Source organism: Toxorhynchites rutilus, chromosome 3 (assembly GCF_029784135.1).
Source record: "Toxorhynchites rutilus septentrionalis strain SRP chromosome 3, ASM2978413v1, whole genome shotgun sequence".
Taxonomy (NCBI): Eukaryota; Metazoa; Arthropoda; class Insecta; order Diptera; family Culicidae; genus Toxorhynchites; species Toxorhynchites rutilus.
The window spans coordinates 276857363-276878558 of NC_073746.1; the positions used below are offsets into that span (position 1 = coordinate 276857363).

The following is a 21196-nucleotide window of genomic DNA, read 5'->3' on the forward strand; positions in this document are numbered from 1 at the left end:
AACCGTCCTTCACGTACCTGCAGAGGAAGAATTCGACGACGAGAAATGTTGAAATTCTTACCATAAGAGGACAAAGTTTCATTAAGGCTCGTATTGCTCGAGTAATACGATTTCACTAAAAATACACGTTCTTGTAAATTATACATCTTGACACTAAAAACCATCCGATCAGACTGAACGAGTAGCCGAATATTATCGTCCCGATGTTGGGAATGCAATGTTACCATTGACGAAGCGAAAAAAAAATTTATAAGGAGCTATTCGATTTTTTGCGTGAGCGTTTAATCTGAAAGACCCTGTAACATTTGTATCAGATCAGACTATTTTGTTTTATCTGTATTATAGTGATTTTCAACTCATTTGGCTGGTTCGTCACTTTTTACTTCCATTTTTGGAAGAATGTCGGGAGTGAGAATTGAACTCGTGACCTTTAGCATGAGAGGCATGGATGTTACCACTACGCCAGATCGCCTCCAGATCAGACTAAATTTTGTCATAATTTTACAAGACGTTGTTTTCCAAGTAATCAAACGCGCATTGATGCCAATAACTTTAAACATATCATACGGTAACAACCCATGCTATGCTGTCAATCAATAGAATCCATGTAAGTTAAATGAAAAATTTAAAAAGGAAACTGTTATCTTCTTAGAAACCGAAAGACTGCACGTTGCTCAAACGGAGAGCAGGTGATAATGTGAAAACAAACGTAAAAGAACAATGGGTATCTCGAATGTTCGTTGCTCGTTGGAACATAGTGAGAGTTCGAAAGACAAAAGGTGGAAAAACATGGAAAGAGCTAAAAACCAAAGCAAAACCAAAAAAAACCACTCAACCATTTAAAAACAGAAACCCACACACATCAACACAGCTATGTTGAGATGAAATTGACATAAAAAAATGAGAAAAATGTTAAGAAATTTCTCTACCATATTTTTCGTTGAACGCTAAATAATAACATATATTGTAAGTTGAACTGAGAAAGTGTGTATTGGGGGGACTGGAGGGAGTGGTATCATGTGTAGTCACAGGAAGATGGCGGCGGGAGAAAAAAAGATTTTTTTTTTGTTTGTTAATCTTCATAAATAATAGAGAGAGAGAAGGTTAGGGAACCAAATCATAGACCGGAAACGAAAAACAACAACACCAGCAAACTGCCCGGAAGCGATTAGAACGCACGTACCTGAACTGAACCATGTCGGTCGGCCGGCGTTAGATTGCCCAGAGTTCCAGTCTGTTTGGGCACGTCCGGCCAAGCGGCGACACCTCCCTTTGAGTTCGTCTGCTGCTAAAGGAGGGAGGATGCGTATGTTTCATCGTGCAATATGATGTGTTTTGGGGATGTGTGAACGGATGCGAAGTGTTATGATCATGTGTTGCAGAGTATGTGGGCGGCAGAGTGCGTGCACGTGTGTTTTAGTCCATTTGTGTGCCAATCGGATAACGGAGTCCATACCCACGAGTTAAGAACATACGTCGAGATGTGGTCGAATTTTGTTATGTTTTGACGGATCACAGATTTGTCGATCAATTGTATAGCGGTGTGAAAGGGAGAAAAAGAATACAAAAGAGAGAAATATCGAGTAAATTAAACGTTTATTTTTTGTATGGTGAAATACTCTAACGAAAGTATACGCGTTACCACAGAAAGTCTAGCAGGTTGGAATGAACATATTGGGAATTAGGATATTAATACAGGCTATAAAACAAGGGTACTTAGTTGGCACTATAGAAGATTTCCAAGTGCAACATGTAGTTTCGTAGATTGCAACAAGTTGAATGACAAACTACGAGGAAGAGTTTTCACAAATATTGATCACTCGAGAAATGGTTATTTATTCTAGCACTCTGGAGATAATGAATGGACACTCCTAATAATGACATCTGGTTATGATGATACCTAGCCGTACTACATAACGTACAGGAAACTCAACGAGTATCAATGTAATTTAGTCGTAAGATCACCCAAGTTTGAGAACGATTGCAGCGGACTAAATAGATATAGAACTCAGGGTAAGATATATTTACAACAGTCAGTAACCCAAATCTAACGAATTTTTGGAGGACGCCAATTCTTGCAAATTTCTGCTCCACCTGGTCTAACCACGTCGCTCGATCGGCTCCTCTTCTTCTGGACTTCGTTCAGCCTTGGTGACTATCTAGATGTTGCGTTCGCCGTAGAGTTTGCCAGTTCGTGATCTCCGCAGCCCACCTCTACCCCACCATATATTGTTCTAAACAAACGAAGTTTGAAAACACCAAGTGCTTACGAGTTCTCTTCGAGCATCTTCTATACGAGCCAAGCTAGACAAACTCGTCGATCACCTCGAGAGCTCATTTCCATCAATTACAACATCACTACCAAAAGAATTCTGTTACGATCAGTCCCTCCTGCCAGCATGTATTTGGTCTTGGCTATATTTACCTTTTGCTTTGTGGTACTTTAGCTGATCAAAGACCTCCTCAACTTCACTCATCGTAGGAAGAGTGCACACTAGGGTGCCAATGAATGTTTGAGAAAAAATCGACCCTAAAATTCCAAAAGTTATCCCTTACAAAATGTTCACCACCTCGAAAAAACACCCTATGCAAGATTTCAGCTCAAGCGGACTTAAGAGAGAAGCGGTCAAAGTTGGAGTTTTTTGAAAATAGAAATCGGTTTGAATCGGTTTTCGAAATTTTTTTTTGTTGATGCCAAATGTTCAAAATTGCTGTCATTTCAAAAAAAATTTTTTGTCAAAATTCTGGGACTTTTTTGGGTCGTCTTTTTTCGGGATATGAAGCAAAACATATGGTTTTGGGTGCCTATAAAAATAATTATCTCGATTTTTCATTCGGAAATTGTTGCATTTAGAGCTCGACAGTTATTCTCTAGACAAAAACTGTCTTAGACAAAGTTGTTACATATGATAGAGCGCTCATTATCATGTTATCAAAAATAGGGTGACCAACATTGTCGATGAAATAAGAAATATAACTTTTTTATCTTTAGAGATAGAGGTAAACATAGTTCGACAATGTTGTAGTGCCAATTATTTGAGACATCTTTGTAGAACAAAGTTTTTCTCTATCTATTAAAATAATCGATATATATATTTTTCTATGTAACGTTAGGGTCACCATGAAAAAAACAGTAGTTTTGCTATAACTTTTATATTTCAAATTTTACATGCAAACATTTTTCGATGCAGAACTTGTCGATATCTCAACTCCACTCAAAGTTATTGATATTTCTTCCTAAAAAATACGCTCTTTTCAATTGTTTGTCATTCTTTCTGGGGCAAACGTAAACAAAGTTTATTGGTGGCATTTGAAAGAGCATATTTCACTCTACATTATGTGTGATTTTCAAAACTATGTTATTTTTCGTGTTTGAGTAAATTAAAATTGAAATCATTAGGTAAAAAACCATCAATAATTTTGAGGATTAAGATATAGACAAGTTCTGTATCGCAAAATGTTGGTATCGATAAGCTCTAAAAGTCGTACGAAGACAGTTTTGATGTAAAATTTGAAATATAAAAGTTGAAGCAGAAAAAACACGTTTTTTCATGTTCACCCTAATGCAACTTAGAAAAAAGCGCTTAATCGATTATTTTAAAAGATAGAAAAAAGCTTTGTTCTACAAAGTTGTTTAAAATAACTGAGGCTACAACATTGTTCAACTATGTTTATCTCTATCTATAAAGAAAAAAAGTTAGATTTTTCATTTCATCGACAATTTTGGTCACCCTATTTTTGATAACATAAAAATGAGCGCTTTATCATATGGAACAACTTTGTCTAAGACAGTTTTGGTCTAAACAATAAATATCTCCCACAAAGTTGTTTTTAGCGCTATCTATCTGAGTTACATTAGGTTAACTATGAAAAAACGGGTTTTTTTACTCTAATTTTTATATTTAAAATTCTACATCAAAATGGACTTCGTACGACTTTTAAAGCTCATCGATACCAACATTTTGCGATGCAGAACATGTCAATATTTTAATCCTGCTCAATGTTATTGATGGGTTTTCATCTAAAAACTCATGATTTTAATTTTTATTTGCTCAAACACAAAAAATAACATAGTCTTGAAAATCACATATTATATAGAGTGAAATCTATTCTTTCAAATTTCAACAACAAATATTTTTTATGTTTGCCCCAGAAAGAATGACAAACAAATGAGAAGAGCGTGTTTTTTGGTAAAAAATATCAATAACTTTGAGTGAAGTGGAGATATAGACAAGGTCTGCATCGAAAAATTTTTTATTAGTAAGCTCTAAAAGTCTTTCGAAGACAGTTTGCATGTAAAATTTGAAATATAAAAGTTAGAGCAAAAAAACAGTTTTTTCATGGTCACTTTAAAGTAATTTAGAAAAAAATATCGGTTATTCCAAGAGATAGATAAAAACTTTGTTCTACAAAGATGTCTCGAATAATTGGAACTACAACATTGTCGAACTATGTTTACCTCTACCTACAGGTAAACTTCGATATAACGTACATTTCACTTTCAAAATTGTACGTTGTATCGAATTGTACGTTATATCGAAGCATAATAAAGTACTCACAAACGTAATCTATAATACATTATTGTGTTGCTGTTTTAGTGAAGTCAATGAATAACTTCAATCAGAAGACGAAGCCAGCCTTTCTCATGATGTTTCCCTTCGTACTGTTGATTAAAGGATGATTAATTTAGAATCCGGAATTACAAAACCAGCTGTATTTCGGGATTGGTTGAAGGTACAAAACTTGTTTTAGCATCACAATACAGAGAATTCATTGTTCTATCAGAAAAAAAAATATTGGATTTTTTTTCCTCTACACTTTGGAAATGTGTACGTTATATCGAGGGATTATGTACGTTATATCGAGGGAAAATGTACGTTATATCGAGTGACGTTATATCGAGGGTACGTTATAACGAGGGTACGTTATATCGAAGTTTCCCTGTATAAAGATAAGAAAGTTAGATTTTTTATTTCATCGACAATTGGTCACCCTATTTTTGATAACATAAAAACGAGCGCTCTATCATGAGTAACAACTTTGTCTAAGACAGTTTTTGTCTAGAGAATAACTGTCGAGCTCTAAATGCTAATTTCCACTTGAATGCATGTCCTGGACCATTGGCAGTGTTAGAGAAACACATTCCGGACTGCAGAAATGCATGCGAGTACAAAAGTATCCGCACCTTGTATCTATTTTGCAACGCCGATTTCCGCAGCTCTTCTTATTCTTCTTCTTCTTCTGTTTCTTCTTCTTCTGCTGCTTCTTCTTCTTCTGCTGCTTCTTCTTCTTCTTCTTCTTCTTTTTCTTCTTAAATGGCACTGATGTTCCTAGAGAAACTTTGCCGTCTCAACGTAGTATTACTTGCGTCATTTTGATTTTTGATTGTACTCAGTTGACCAGTTGACCAGTGCAAAATTTCTTTGACGCAAAATTCCCCCGACCAGAACGGGAATCGAACCCGAACCCAGCATGTTAGGTAGAGATGTGCCATTCGCTCATGAGCTGTTCCGTAGAATCGACTTTTCGAAGTGAGTTGACACGGAACGGCTCGCAAAAAAAAACATACAGCCTTTCAGCTCACTTCGATAATGATGCAGGAGAGAAAAGAGCTGTAGAATTGCAGAGAGTGTGTGAACTGTTACATTCGAATGAGCTGAGCGTCTCTCGCTTTTCGTGTTATGACATCAGTTCAGTTTCATATGTTCCCCGTCTTTCCAACTGTTAAGGCGCGTCCACATCATGCCGAATGATGCCGATCGGTCTGTACCAGGCGGCATATTCGATTCGTTATGTAATGTGGACGCCCCATCGGGTGCACGAAGCCGAAGTCCCGTCGGATGCACGAAGTCGTCACGAACAAACAAAGCATAATGTCGTCAACGCTAATTTACTTCGTTTTGTTTTGGTTCGACTTTCTCGAACCGGACCCACTTGTTTCGGGTTGGGTTCGGTTTGATTCGAGTCGGTTTTTGGCACGTCGGCAAGCCCGGGCGGTACGTCCACATTTAGTCGGCTTTATCGGGCGGCCAAAGCCGATTGGCGTAATGTGGACGCGTTTTTATATTCGCATTGACGGCATTGAGCTTTGTTTACTAGTTTAGGGGGCGCGAAAGATAATAATTGACTTTCAGGCAGAATGCATGTTTTAAAATTAAAATTATAAATGAAAATTAGCTTCTGTGCATCAAATTAGTATTATATTTAAATGAAAAACACTTTGTAGGCGGTGAAAAATCTATAAGAAAATTATTTTTGAAAACAACTTTATATTTTAATGAAGTCTCAGTAAAAATGTCGGAAATGTATAGAAAAATGGTTATGAAAATGGTGTGGTGTGAAAAATTTCATTCAAATTTTAAAACTAGCTTCGTGTCTTTTAATCTGATAGAGATTACACTATCGAGTGCCAATGGATGTATGGGAAAAAGTGACCTCCGAATTTTCAAAGCGAACTTGATTAAAAGTGTTGATTCCCACAAAAACCTTCCCTATGCAAAATATCAGCTCAATCGGATTCCATTTACTAGTGTCACACAGGCGTCAAAGTTTGGGTTTTTTGAAAACCCGAAAATTACCCAAGGAAAAGTAAAGAAAATCGGGGTTCTGTGGTTTTACCATTGCTTTTGTATAAATTTATGCAGCCAATATCTATGAAGGGTATGAACTTTAAAGACCTACCAGTGGATTGGATGCCAAATGCGAAAACCTGGGTCACAGGAGATTTCCAGTAGATGGCTAGAGGAATACTTTGTACCGGAAGTCAAAGCTTTTCTAGAAGGGAAAGGACTTGAATTTCGAGTGCTTCTTGCGATTGACAATGTTCCTGGGTATTTGCGGGTCGAACACCCGAATGTGCACCTGTGGCCAAGTGGTTAGCGTCTCACATTTTCATGCCGGGTGTTCGGGTTTGATTCCCGTTCTGGCCGGGAGATTTTTCGTCAGAGAAATTTCCTTCGACTTGCACTGTGGTCACGCGTGTTCTAGAACTTGCCCCTAGGAATACATTCAAGGCGTGTTATTTGGCTTGAAAAATCTCAACTAAGTATTAATAAATGACGCTAGTTAATGCATACGTTGATACGGCAAAAGTTCCACAGGGAAAGACGGACACCTGGGGTGGGGAAGATGGACACTAACTGAAAATTCAAGTTTATGTACTCGATGAATTTTAGAGGGCTTCAAAAAGGCCTTAAAAATGATCGAACAAAAAGGCTAGACTAAACTCACCTAGAAGAGCTTGTAATTTTTCTCATTTTTTCATGTCTAAAATAGCTTCCGGCATTCGGAATGACACATTCGGATTACGTTCTAAAAACCGCTCTGCTGATTTGTCCAAGATATCTGGTTACACTTGCAAACGTAGTTAGTGAGCCTCTGTAAAAAAAGAAGGAGGAGATAATCGAATTGTTCTCAAAACAAAATGTTTGCCTTTCCCTCGGTGGGGGTGTCCTTCTTATCCGACTTGATCAGTATTTTATTTTCATCAATACTTCTGGAGTAAAAATGAGAAAACTTCACCGCTGATTCGATAAACTGAAAGAGAAGTGATGGTAAAACACTCACGTAACGAAATATACCCCAAAGAATACTCGAGAACAATGAGAACCTTATTTTCTGCAGACGAAAATTTACGAGATACTCTTTATAGATTAACAGAAAGCGAACTAGGTGTACACGGTAAGTGTCAAAGGTGTTGATACACTGTGTTGCAAGTTTGTACATCATTAAAATTTAAAATAAAAGTGTAATTTATCAATTATACAGGGGTGTCCTACATGCACTCATAGCCACTGATATAGTGTACCTGGTTTTTAACACAGTGTTATTTTTCAAATGTTTTTATTTAAAATTTACATTAAGGTGGAGTACTACTTCGTCACACTCTACCTCGCTTTGTCATACCCCCTAGAATCGCTTATTCAATGAATCACAGCAAATGTTTCAATATCATTCGTGACTACTCGTGTAAGCAACGAAGTTGTAGCTATAGGATTAATAATAGCGGTTTTTAATCGCGAATTAGAGCATATGACGGAAATTAACGCCGCACCCTATCACGATTCTCACATGGATTTTCAGGTGTTCTTGTGTTTTCATACGGATTTTCAAATTAACGCGAGTTTTTACGAGGTACGTATTCCCCGCAGCAAACAAAAACCATCTTGATCTCCTGTCTGCGCGCTGTTCAGGTGTTCATCGCAATGCTGTCTCCGCCTTCCGATTACCTCGCGTTCGTTCGTCAAGATATCTTCCTTTTCGTTCCTGCACATTTTGCACTTTGTGCGAGGCGTTTATTTTCTTGAAGGAGTTCGGCGATTCACGAGAACGATAATGCAGCAACATCTCTCACTCTTTTTCTTGCAGGCGGCGCATTATCCCGGAAGAGGTGTATTCGCTGCTCTCGCATGTTCAACGCTCACGTTGAACAAAATTCGACATATTGATGATCATTATTCCCCTTCGCTATCGGTAGTCATTCATTCCGTACAACGGCTTTAAGTCCGAAACGGTTTCTTCAAAGTATGACAAAGTGGACATGATTTAACTCCTAGGGTAGATGATAGGAAACCTGCGAATACTTTAGTTTAACTTGGTACTTAGAGTAGTATCTACTGAGAGATATTCGGTAATAATTGGATAGATGAAACGAAATTTCATAATCTTCAATTGCGCCGAGCGAGAGATTTTAAGTTTTTCCAGGTTCTAGCAGCTATAGTCACTTCCAATAGACTTGAAATTTGTAACAGACGGACCGATCCAAGCGAGCTAACTCATTAAATACGTGCACACAAGAAGTCAGGACAACTTGAGAGGACGGAGAGTATGTATGCATTGTCAAACCTCTTCAAGAATGTAGAGCGTGTCGTCATTCAACTCCTCATCGTAATAGCTAAAAAAGTCACCATCCTAGGGAAGAAATAATTGGAGAGCGAACAAAGTCTTTAACGATCACGGATCTGTGGACGACAAATTGGTTGGTTTCGAATGTTTTTTTGTTTTGAAAGGAGAATTTTGCAGTGATGATGGACCATGTTGTTAGTTTACATTCGCATACACATGTGCTTACATATGCACGGAGGCATTTCCTCAGCGTCCGCGGGACGCGGTTTATTAACACGAATGCAGCTGTAATGGGACTGATGGAACACACACATAGTAATCGGATCGGATATGGGAGAAGGAAATTCTGGGATCGTTTCTGTTCTGTGTTATTCGTAGTAAACGGTTGAACGTTGCAAGATTGAAATAATCTGCGGTTACCTTATTTACAGGTGTGTGTCTTTCTCTGTTTGGTGATACGACTACTTCGTGACCGGTTTGCAGCGATCCAACTGGCGTTGACTGTGGATGAAGAAGATACGAGAATAAAAAAAAATACTTCAATTACAGAAATGTTAGCGTAAATTCAGCACAAGAATTGTTCGTTTTTATCCGCTCAAATAACTTTTTGTTTATATTTTCAATTTTTTTAGCAAAATAAAAAGGAGCAATTTCTATGAGCGCTAAGCCTCCGAGCGATACGAAATAATACAACAGAACGACTCTTTCCACTTGCTAATCCCAAGCGAAAACGCTTTAACATCTTTCATGTTATCCCCGAAAAAAGGAGGCTCACGGGGCGCCACCGCTTAACGGGAAAACGATATTACAGCCTGCGGGGGGGAGGAAAACCGAGCCAAAAGAAGCCCTACATCAAGTATTGATTTTTCGTTGTCGCCCCCACATCATCAACGTTCCGAATCCAAAAACAATTACATTAGGTCACTTGAATGCCGTGACATGCACACGGCCTCCCTTGATTGTTCCCAAGGCACAATTCCCCATATTTTTGGTTCATATCGATGCTCCACATTTGTAAGCAAATGCGTTCATCACTCACACAAATCCACAACCCACAACACAACGCATTGGACGGACTATTGACTCCCTTGCGGTTGAGGCGCGACGCGGGGTTTTAATCTAATGCATCCGGGGATTAGAGCGAGTGTTTATGGACTGTGTGTCCTCTTTTCCCAGATGATGTCAATATAATCCGATTTGTCTTCTCTTTGTAGATTGTATCCTTTGTCAATGATAGATAATAATTGTGATGGAACAAATATAGAACCGGTTATGGCTGCTGTGCGTATCTAGAAGAGATGTATACCGACAATAAGGACACAAATTTCGTGTATTGTTCTCGCGAGAACAAAATTATTCGTCTGGTATTAACCATCTTCAGCTGCATCTACAAAACCACGCAAAACTTTTTTTAAGGTTTAGCCTATTCTTTTGTCTTCCTTAGTTTCATGAATAACGAGGACGTTCAATATTTAAATGAATCGAATTCGTTTTCGAACTTCGGGTTTGCCTGAAAGTAGACATTTGCAGTGCAGTTCAATATTGTTCATAATAAATTCACTTGAAAACCTTTCATTTGCTGATAGGTCCAGCGGTTTAAGAATAACGAATTTTCAAAAATGCTCTTCTACTACCCACCCTTATTCAGGATGGTGCACTTTGAGGATGTATTTGGTTGCCCGAAAAGTAATAGCTGATTTACACATTGACCAGTAATTGGCGCCAGTTACTTGAACGTCAACGGCACGCCATATTTAGATCACCAGTTGACTGGTGCTGTGCGTTTATACACATTTTCAGCAACTGGACAGCTTGGCTGTCACTTTATCCTCGATGACGAATGACAGTGGCGACGTCTGGTGGCGATAACCATTTTGGGGGGCAAATTTTTCTTTATCGGTTTTGTAGGCCCGGAAGCAGTTTTAAATTGACAAAATTTGTATGAAAAATTCTACTTCTTGTTAATTTACTAATTAAAACACGTCGTACTGAACCTTCATCAGCTGTTTTTATATAAATTTCCTGATATTTCCATGATTTCATTGTCTATTATCATTTTCGCTTCACAAATCGAACACATGAAGCACAATGCCGTCAACGCGAATGGAGATTCTTCCATGTATACGTTGAGGGAATTCAATTTGATGTTCCTTGTACCGTCGAACCATCCAGTGTTGGCAAATGTACAGATTTATCCGGAAAGGTATATTTTTTCAGTTTTTTTATTTTGTTCTGTACAGTAAGATCACAGATTTTTCTCATAAAGCACCGATAGGAACTGTTTTTAAACGGTTTTATTTAGCTTGCCCTGTAATTTGTATGTTTGTACGTTTATATGTTTGTAACATGTTTGTCTGTAGCGCATTACCACATCGATAGAAATTTGACCGATTGATCTGAAATTTGGAACACACCTTTATCTCTGCAGTCATTATAAAACTGAGAATTTCATGATTTTAAAACTCCAAGATGGCTGCCGCTACAAAATGGCGGATTACATATTCTTCCAAACTCCTTCAATATGGGTATCAAATGAAAGGGCTTGGCTAGTAGAACACAATTATTCATGAGGAATGCAAATCCAAAATGACGGATTACATATTTTCTCAAAACCCCATCAATATGGGTATCAAATGGCTTGACTAGTAGAACACAGTTTTTCATGAGAAATGCAAATCCAAAATGGCGGATTACATATTTTCTTTAAACCCGATCAATGTGGGTATCAAATGAAAGGGATTGACAGTTATTTATGAAAAATGCGAATCAAAAATGGCCGCCACCACAAAATGGCGGATTACATATTTTCTTTAAACCCGATCAATATGGATATCAAATGAAAGGGATTGACAGTAGAACACAGTTATTTATGAAAAATGCGAATCAAAAATGGCCGCCACCACAAAATGACTGATTACACGTTGTCTCAAAACCCCATCAATATGGGTATCAGATAAAAGAACTTAACTAGTAGAACACAGTTATACATGAGAAATGCAAATCCAAGATGGCGACCACTACAAAATGGCGGATTACACATTTTATCAGAACCCCATCTATATGTATATCAAATGAAAGGGATTGACTAGTAGAAAACAGTAATTTTTGAAAAATGCAAATCCAAAATGACCGCAGTCCCCAAACAACTAAGTACTTTTTAAATGGTTTCATTCAGCTTGACCTGTTTGTATGTATGTTTGAATGTTTGTAGGGTTGTCCCATATTAATAGAAAATTGCCCCGTTCCTATTGACTGATTAATCTGAAATATGGAACATACTTTTAATTCTACTGCAATTATCAAACTACGTATTCTATGACCTTGAAAATTTTATTTTGGCCTTCGCTAAAAATGGCTGAATGACTTGGCATGAAGAACACGAAACATAATAAACAACATAAATTCAAAAACGTCGCCGCCACTAAATGGTCGACTATGTATTTTTCGCAATTCCCTCAATATCGGTATCAAATAAAATGATTTGACTAATAGAATACAATACATCATGAGAATATTCCGAAGAAAATTAGGTAAGAAATAAACGTTGGATTTCCATTATCCACAGTTAGTTGTTTCATCATATACCCCACGATGTTATTTTAGTCTCATCATTGCCCTAGATCAATGAAAGAACGGATGTGATAATTACTAACAGCTACTTGTCAAATTATTTTCTAGCTCTTAGTACATTAAACCGTTTAACTTAAAAAGGTTTTTTTACTTATTTTATTTCCTAGTTTCTCTACATTAAAACCATTCAAAAAATTTATGTTTTTTCAATTTTTGTTTCTTACCAAACTTTCTTCAGAATATTTCGATGGTGTACTGTATTCTTTTAGTGAAATCATTTCATTTGAGACTAATATTGAGGGGATTGCAAAAAATACATAGTGGACCATTTTATGGCGATGACCTTTTCGAAATTATGTTGTTCATAGTGTAGTGTATTCTCCAAGTCAAGCCATTCAGCCATTTTTTAGCGGCGGCCAAATCAAATTTTCCATGAATATGGAATACGCAGTTTTATAATGACAATAGAATTAAAAGTATGTTTCGATGTTTGTTGGGATTTTTCATGATCTACTGTGTTCTACCAGTCGAGCATCTTCATTTGATACCCATATTGATGGGCTTTGAGAAAAACATGGCGCCATTTTATGATGGCGGTCATTTTGGATTTGCATTTTTCATAATTTTCCATAAACTTCTGAAAATATGTAATCCACCATTTTGTAGTGGCCGCCATTTTAGATTTGCATTTTTCATAAATAACTGTATTCTACTAGTCAAGCCCTTTCATTTGATACCTATATTAAAAGGGTTTTGAAAAAATATGTGAACCACCATTTTGTGGTGGCGCCCATTCTGGATTTGCATTTCTCATGAATAACTGTGTTCTACTAGCCAAGCCCTTTCATTTGATACCCATATTGATGGGGTTCTGAGAAAATATTTAATCCGTCATTTTGTAGTGGCCGCCATCTTGGATTTGCATTTTTCATGAATAACTGTTCTACTAGTCAAGCCCTTTCATTTGATACCCATATTAAAAGGGTTTTGAGAAAATATGTGATCCGTCAATTTGTTGTGGCGGCCATTTTGGATTTGCATTTCTCATGAATAACTGTGTTCTACTAGTCAAGCCGTTTCATTTGATACCCATATTGATAGGGTTTTGAGAAAATATGTGATCCGCCATTTTGTGGTGGCGGCCATTTTGGATTTGCATTTCTCATGAAAAACTGTGTTCTACTAGTCAAGCCTTTTCTTTTGATACCATGTTGATGAGATTTTGAGAAAATATGTGAACCGCCATTTTATGGTGGCGGCCATTTTGGATTTGCATTTCTCATGAATAACTGTGTTCTACTAGTAGTCAAGCCCTTTCATTTGATACCCATATTAAAAGGGTTTTGAAAAAATATGTGAAGCACCATTTTGTGGTGGCACCCATTCTGGATTTGCATTTCTCATGAATAACTGTGTTCTACTAGTCAAGCCCTTTCATTTGATACCCATATTGATGGGGTTCTGAGAAAATATGTAATCCGTCATTTTGTAGTGGCCGCCATCTTGGATTTGCATTTTTCATGAATAACTGTGTTCTACTAGTCAAGCCCTTTCATTTGATACCCATATTAAAAGGGTTTTGAGAAAATATGTGATCCGTCAATTTGTGGTGGCGGCCATTTTGGATTTGCATTTCTCATGAATAACTGTGTTCTACTAGTCAAGCCCTTTCATTTGATACCCATATTGATAGGGTTTTGATAAAATATGTGATCCGCCATTTTGTGGTGGCGGCCATTTTGGATTTGCATTTCTCATGAAAAACTGTGTTCTACTAGTCAAGCCCTTTCCTTTGATACCCATGTTGATGGGATTTTGAGAAAATATGTGATCCGCCATTTTATGGTGGCGGCCATTTCGGATTTGCATTTCTCATGAATAACTGTGTTCTACTAGTCAAGTCCTTTCATTTGATACCCATATTGATAGGGTTTTAAGAAAATATGTGATCCGTCATTTTGTGGTGGCGGCCATTTTGGATTTGTATTTCTCATGAATAACTGTGTTCTACTAGTTAAGCTCTTTCATTTGATACCCTTGTTGATGGAATTTTGAGAAAATATGTAATCCGCCATTTTGTAGCAGCCGCCATCTTGGATTTTTAAAATAATGAAATACCCAGTTTTATAATGACTGCAGAGATAAAGGTGTGTTCCAAATTTCATACCAATCGGTCAACAGGAAGAGATAAATTTCTTTTAATGCGGTAAAGCGCTACAAACAAACATGTTACAAACATACAAACATACAAATTACAGAGCAAGCCAAATAACACCGTTTAATAATTGTCTTCACCATAGCCGAAAAAGATTTTTCCCCTTCCAGTATAAATAAATATATGGCACCACTGAAACTGCCTGGCATTTCGATTTCACACAAATGTCTAATATGACGCACTGTTTGGGAGAAATTGTCATTTATCTATTGGCGCCAGTATCTAGAAAATTTTCTATTCGCTGGCGTGACCAATTACTTGTGCGATACTTGCGTAAGTAACTGGGGCCGGGTGTTTACATGGCTCTAATAACTAGACTCTAGTGTAAACTGACCAGACGTCCGCATTTCAACAAAATGTCCCGCGTAAGATTCCGTCCCGCGAAACGTCCCGCATTTGGCAAAAGAAACGAAAATGTCCCGCGATATCAATATATTTCAATATCACAATTTGATCATGCTGATTTTCTTAAATGGATGAACCTTAAAAAAACACTTTTATTTGGCAGACTGTTCAAGAGCGCTTCTAATGCATCCAAAGATTAATACGTTGAGCTGGTTTCATTGCACCGACATTGGGCTTTTTGTTTAGAGAATGTCAACTGGAAGCGACAGCAACAAAATTGGAAAATGATTTTTATGACCTATTGATCCGCAGGGACCAACGTGAGTCAGACGAAAAGTTCATCTTTGGTCCCCTAGCTCGGTCAGGGCTTAACGTTTCAAATAAGCCGGAAGAACTAGTGTACACTCGACAGGAAGAGGCAGAGTTCTTTGATGAAGTATCGCAAATGAAGCGCTGGGCGGTCTTACGGAAGTTGGCCGGAACCTGAACCATGGCCGATGAAAATATGTATATCGGCGTGTTATTTTACCTTTTCGTGGCTTTGGTGGTTGACTGTCTCTATTTTGGCCATTCGCCCAAAAGTTTTCTATCGGGCGCAGCTGGGGAATGTTGCGAAGGTTGGTGGTCTTCGCGACAATGTTTATCTCCAGCCGATCCATCCTCCAGTGATCTTTTGGCATAATGGGCTGATCCCAGGTTCGGCATAAAGACCACATCACCTTCCCAACTCTGGCAAGCACTTCGTCCTATATACAGGGAAACTTCGATATAACGTACCCTCGATATAACGTCACTAGATATAACGTACATTTTACCTCGATATAACGTACACATTTCCAAAGAGTAAAGGAAAAAAAATTACAATATTTTTTTTCTGATAGAACAATGAATTATTTGTATTGTGATACTAAAACAAGTTTTGTACCTTCAATCAATCCCGAAATACAGCTGGTTTTGTGATTCCGGATTCTAAATGAATCAAGCTTTAATCAACAGTACGAAGGGAAACATCATGAGAAAAGCTGGCTTCGTCTTCTGATTGCAGTTATTCATTAACTTGACTAAAACAGCAACACAATAATGTATTATAGACTACGTTTGTGAGTACTATATTATGCTTCGATATAACGTACAATTCGATACAACGTACAATTTTGAAAGTAAAATGTACGTTATATCGAAGTTTACCTGTATCTCCCCGTTCAACATATGACTCGAAAGAAGAGCGGCTTGGACTTTCCCTTCACGTCTGTCAGAGAAGGATCTTCTTCGAGAACTTGATGTAAATGATATATTCGACGTCGTCGCTTACCTGGGGAACGTAATGTACCCGATCCCCTGCCAAGTACATCAAGTACGTCTCGTCTTTCATTATGATTACGAAAAGATGTTTTTACTTCTTTCGCCGGAAAGAAGTTTTTCACCAGCAACTCAAGCTATTCCTTCTGGGTGATTGTCTGCTGCTCAGATACGGCCTTCCGCATGAAAATGTCCATTTTGGCCAGATTTTTGCTTTGATTTTTGACCGGTTGCTTCGATCTCCCGGCTTAAGGAGCGACAAAGAGATGATATTGTAAATACCAGATCGGCTATATCTGGCGGACACAAAGTGTCTCAGGATGTCCAACTCCTTCGCTGTGGGGTGGAGCTTGCAGTATGGAAAATCATCAAGTTGCTTGACAGTGCTGCTGCTGCGAATCAACATCCTTGAATCATTTTTGTTGTAGACTTAATAAACGTAAGATTTAAAGAAAATTTGTTCCTATAAATTATCTTTCATCGCAATCCGAATTTTTTCCTTTTGTTTGAATGCATAAGTTAACACTAAAATCGATGAAAAATGAATTAGAATTTTCGTGCATACCATTCGGTAATTTGAAGAAAATTGTAGAATTTGAATCGTGCTTGCCAGGCGTAAATGCTCTGATTGTGTGAGTGATTTTCGAGCGTAAAGAAAATCTAAACCACCGAAAAATCACAACTGAGTGCCGATACTCAGAAAGAAATAATACTGATCAGTTTAGACTCACTAAACTATGGTTTATGTTCACATAACGTATTTACATAACGTTCTGTTTTTTGTGTCCCGCGTTGAACCTCTGACCATCTGGTCACTTTACTTTAGTGATTGGATTCTTCTACTAGCGCGTTGACTGCCACCGTCTAAATCAGCCTTAATTGCCGATTTCATACATATTTGCCATTAATAGTGTTTGTGAATGTCTTATGTCAATGTCATGATTTGTTTTCCTCTGACGTTTGTTAGCTGTCACTTTTAGTTTACTTCAGAAACAAACGTGTTTTCGTAGAAAATAGTTTCTTTGGCGTCAGTTTTATTATGGAGAGTCGAAAAAAAGAGTTTTTGAAGCTAATAATTACTGGCGAGAAAAATAAAGTCAACCGAAAACGCACATGGTGCAAGCATGATGAACCACCACGAACCCCATCGTAAGCTGATATTCGCCAAAAGCAGATTTTTCTATCAATTTGGTGGGATTGGATAGGAGGGATATTTTTGGAGCTGCTTCCAAGGTATCAAACTATCAATACGGAAGTCTACTGTCGGCATCTGGACAAACCGAATGCAACGATTATCGAAAAACATCCTAAATTAGTCAATCGTAAGGGTGTCGTCTTCCACCAAGACAACGCCGGATCATACACATCACTAATAGAATGAATAATCGTTTAATAGAATGGAGTATAGGCTATAAAATTAAAAACTAAAAAGAGTGAGCATCCATTGAAAAATGACTTAAACGCTTATAACTCTCAATTTCTCGATAGGTCGCGGAGATGTTTACATCAAGCGATAACACGTACGTATTACAATATTACGTAGTACAATAATATTTTTTGGAACAAACTATTTTTTTTTTAAATCGTTTATTTTTAAAACAAACTATTGAAGAATTTAAAAATTTCAAGCATTATCTGAACGAAAATGCCATGTTCTGATTGATACTATCTGCGATCACCCAGATTTGTTGCCTAAAACGAGTAACAACGAGCATAATTCGTACATATTGCAACGATATAAAAGTTACTTTCAACGATATCGATGTATTAGTGTTGCTCTAGACAGCGAGCCGTCAGAAGTGCATGTTGATTTTCCTAATTGGCCTTTTTCAAGACTAGAAGCGAATGTGTAAAAGTTTAAAAGCTCTATAATACAACACTACGACTACTGCTACACTGACGTTAGTCACGATTTATCCAGCGTCATCCAGCTAGCTAACAGACGGCAGCGCAGCGACAGCGAGGCTTTCCAAAAGACCTTTCTCAAGGCCGATATTTAAAGTCTTAGTTTTCCAAATTGGCATTTTTTAGAACTAGAGCTTTTCTAAGATAATATCCGATCGGATAAATAGGCAAATTAAAAGAATAATTTCATCGTTCTACGTTATCAATGCGATTGTGTCCAGGTGTCTACTTCCTATGATTCTTCTGCATACGCAATTGCAAAATATAGGTCCTTTTTTTAGACACTCTTGCTTGTACATCTTCAAGTCCAAAGCCCTGGGGTGGCACTGCGCATTTCGAAACGAGTAACTCGTTACGAGAAAATTCAAACTCAAATCGAAATGATTTAGTATTTTGTATATTTTTCAAGTTCATATTTTCGATGTACTAGATTTAGAGCAAAATTTTTATCGCAGAGAAATGTAAAATTTTTGGGTTCGTAAATAAAGCTGGTCAAAGGCATGTCAAAATGGTCGAAACGAACAAAAATCACTCGTTTCGAGATGCGCAATGTCACCCCTGCATTTTCCCCTGAGCGTTCCCAATACCTTCAAATTCAGCTAGCGTATCCGAATGATTAATCTAATACGTCCTACGAAAATCGATTATAAATCGAACGATTACTTAACCGAACGATTACCAAATCGATTAACCCAACCCAAATTTAGAGTGAAAACAAGGTTAATTATCCTGATTACATAGAGTTTAATATTTCGTGATGTCTCATCCTTTCTCTGTGAAACTCCATATTCTGCATGTGTTTTTTGTTAGTCGGTTTTTGTATTGTCATTTGTCAATTTATTACGTTACGTTGGTACGTTGCGTTACGTCGCGGAGCTTTCATGTTCAAAGTAGCAGTCGATGAGACGCGCTGTTCTCATCTCCCAAACAAAAACCGCTATCGCTATTCGATTCAATTCTTTGTTTTTGAGAGGCTTTAAACTTTGCAGTTCCTTCGCGTTCATCGGCGTTTTATTGGGGTTCAGTAAATGACTTTAATAAATTTAATAATTATTCACATGGTGTGATTATTTAAGAAACAAATTCTATAGTATTCCATCAAACTTCTAGATCTACTCAATAAAATGATCAGCAGATTCTGTAAAATGGTTTATGTAGAGTCTAAGAGAGGTTCTGTAACGATTTCAAATCAAAACCACATCGGAGGTCTTGAGAATATGTGGAAATCCTTAGGGTGTCGGTTTTACCCTCATTTCCCCTGCCCATTTTGTTTATATTCTTTAAAAAAATTGCTAATCTTATTAACTATACAATAAATTATTTGAAAAAAGTGAAATGTGAATGATAATAATAATAATAATTCTTCAAATGAGATCATAGGTTTAATGCCATTAGAGCGGTTGGGTGATTTTATATCAAACTTACGTGCCGTGTTCGAAAGTGGAGCCCCCATCATTGGAAAATGCTCTTTTTATAGGAAAATAATACAACCAATGAAAGTTGTAGCTGGACCACAGGTATTCGAAGCACACTTACACAATTTTTTGCCAACTAAGTCAATAGCAAATCCATTTAGCATTATCAACCATCTTTTATTTGATCCCTATAACGTTTCTGTAGGACCTTTCAACTTTCAATTTTTATTTCAATGAAAAATTTCCCCTTCGTGTTTGATGAGATTTTGTGGGTGAGGAGTGCATATATTTGTGGGAATGCGTATATATACGTGTGAGTATCATCACTCCTTGCAATCCTCGTATGAAAACGAAAGTTTAGAATCGTTACTTCTGTTAACATTTTGAGCTTCCGGTACAATATGCGTTGAAGTGCCAGTGTTTAAGTGAAGTATTTAAGTAACTCAAAATTTTGATCGATCGGTAAAAAAAAGGCTGATCATATCAACATGAAACGTTTAAAGGTGTTTTGGGGTTACATTAGGCTAAAAATTTTCCTGCTGACATTAGAACTTTCTGCAATATTTGCAAAATTACAGATGATTTTCTGAAGGCCCTGTTGTTGGCACATTTTTAAATTCGATGTTTTTTTTTTTTTTGTTTTTTCTTGCGTCATAGCAACAAATTAAACTTGTACAGAATTTATTTGAGTTTTCAAAACTACATTTCGGTTTGCGATGTAATTGGTGAGAATTGTTTATTGACTTATTGATCATCAAAGACGAGGGGTAATTTTTCATTCAAACAAAACTATCTCTGTATGGAGAGGTCCTACTTGAACGTTATGAGAACCAAATGAAAGCTGGTTGATGAGATTAATTGGATTTGCTATTAAGTTGGTTAGAAAAAAATGTGTTAGTCCACAAAATCGTTGAAAAAACAAAAGAAAATGTTCTTCCCCATATTATATATATATATATATATATATATATATATATAAATATATATATATATATATATATATATATATATATATATATATATATATATATATTTATATTTATATTTTTTCCGCTACATCTACACACATCAAGATAAAAATATGTTCGTAAAATATTTAAAAAGTTGGAGGTTTGAGCTTCAATATGATGTTCATGTCATTATCTAAATAGAATCGTCTTTCAAAAGTAGTGAAAAGAGATCTGCATGATGGGGTACGACTTCGAGTTTGAGTCACTGTATATGAACAAACGCGATAGAATATTTGGATCATCAAAGTAACCCTGCCAAAAAAAACTAGCAATACCAGTTTTACAACACTAAGCGCTACCGAAAAACTATCACCTTCGCTGATTTTGTTTTGACAATGTGTGACGGTGGAGCATTACGCAATTGACGCATTACTGAGAAGTTTTCCGGCTGCGAAATGAAAAGAAAATTATAAGAAATGATACCTCAGTTTCTAGCTTTAATTTTTTACAATCAACATCTGTAAAAATATAAAGTTGTTTTTGAATTTGTTCTTCTTATGGTTTGAAAGCTTCTTAACCGAGGCACCACCATCAGAATTTAGAATCTTGAATCATCTTTCGCACGTGCTCGGTTAGGGACTAGAGATTGACGC

The 21196-nt window shown here is 37.0% G+C and overlaps 1 protein-coding gene across 4 annotated transcripts in view; it reads right to left on the reverse strand.

The window, feature by feature from the left end:
* LOC129776053 (casein kinase I) overlaps positions 1-21196 on the reverse strand; it is a 102066-nt gene that overhangs the window by 24763 nt on the left and 56107 nt on the right. For 2 of the 4 annotated variants that reach the window (XM_055781431.1, XM_055781435.1), the window contains exons 8-11: positions 20917-20991; positions 9265-9345; positions 8845-8910; positions 1184-1288 (exon numbers count right to left, since the gene is read on the reverse strand). In XM_055781431.1, the coding sequence (XP_055637406.1) occupies positions 1184-1288; positions 8845-8910; positions 9265-9345; positions 20917-20991 (327 nt within the window). The remainder of the gene's footprint in view (positions 1-1183; positions 1289-8844; positions 8911-9264; positions 9346-20916; positions 20992-21196) is intronic. The other 2 variants (XM_055781433.1, XM_055781434.1) reach the window with 2 other exon arrangements.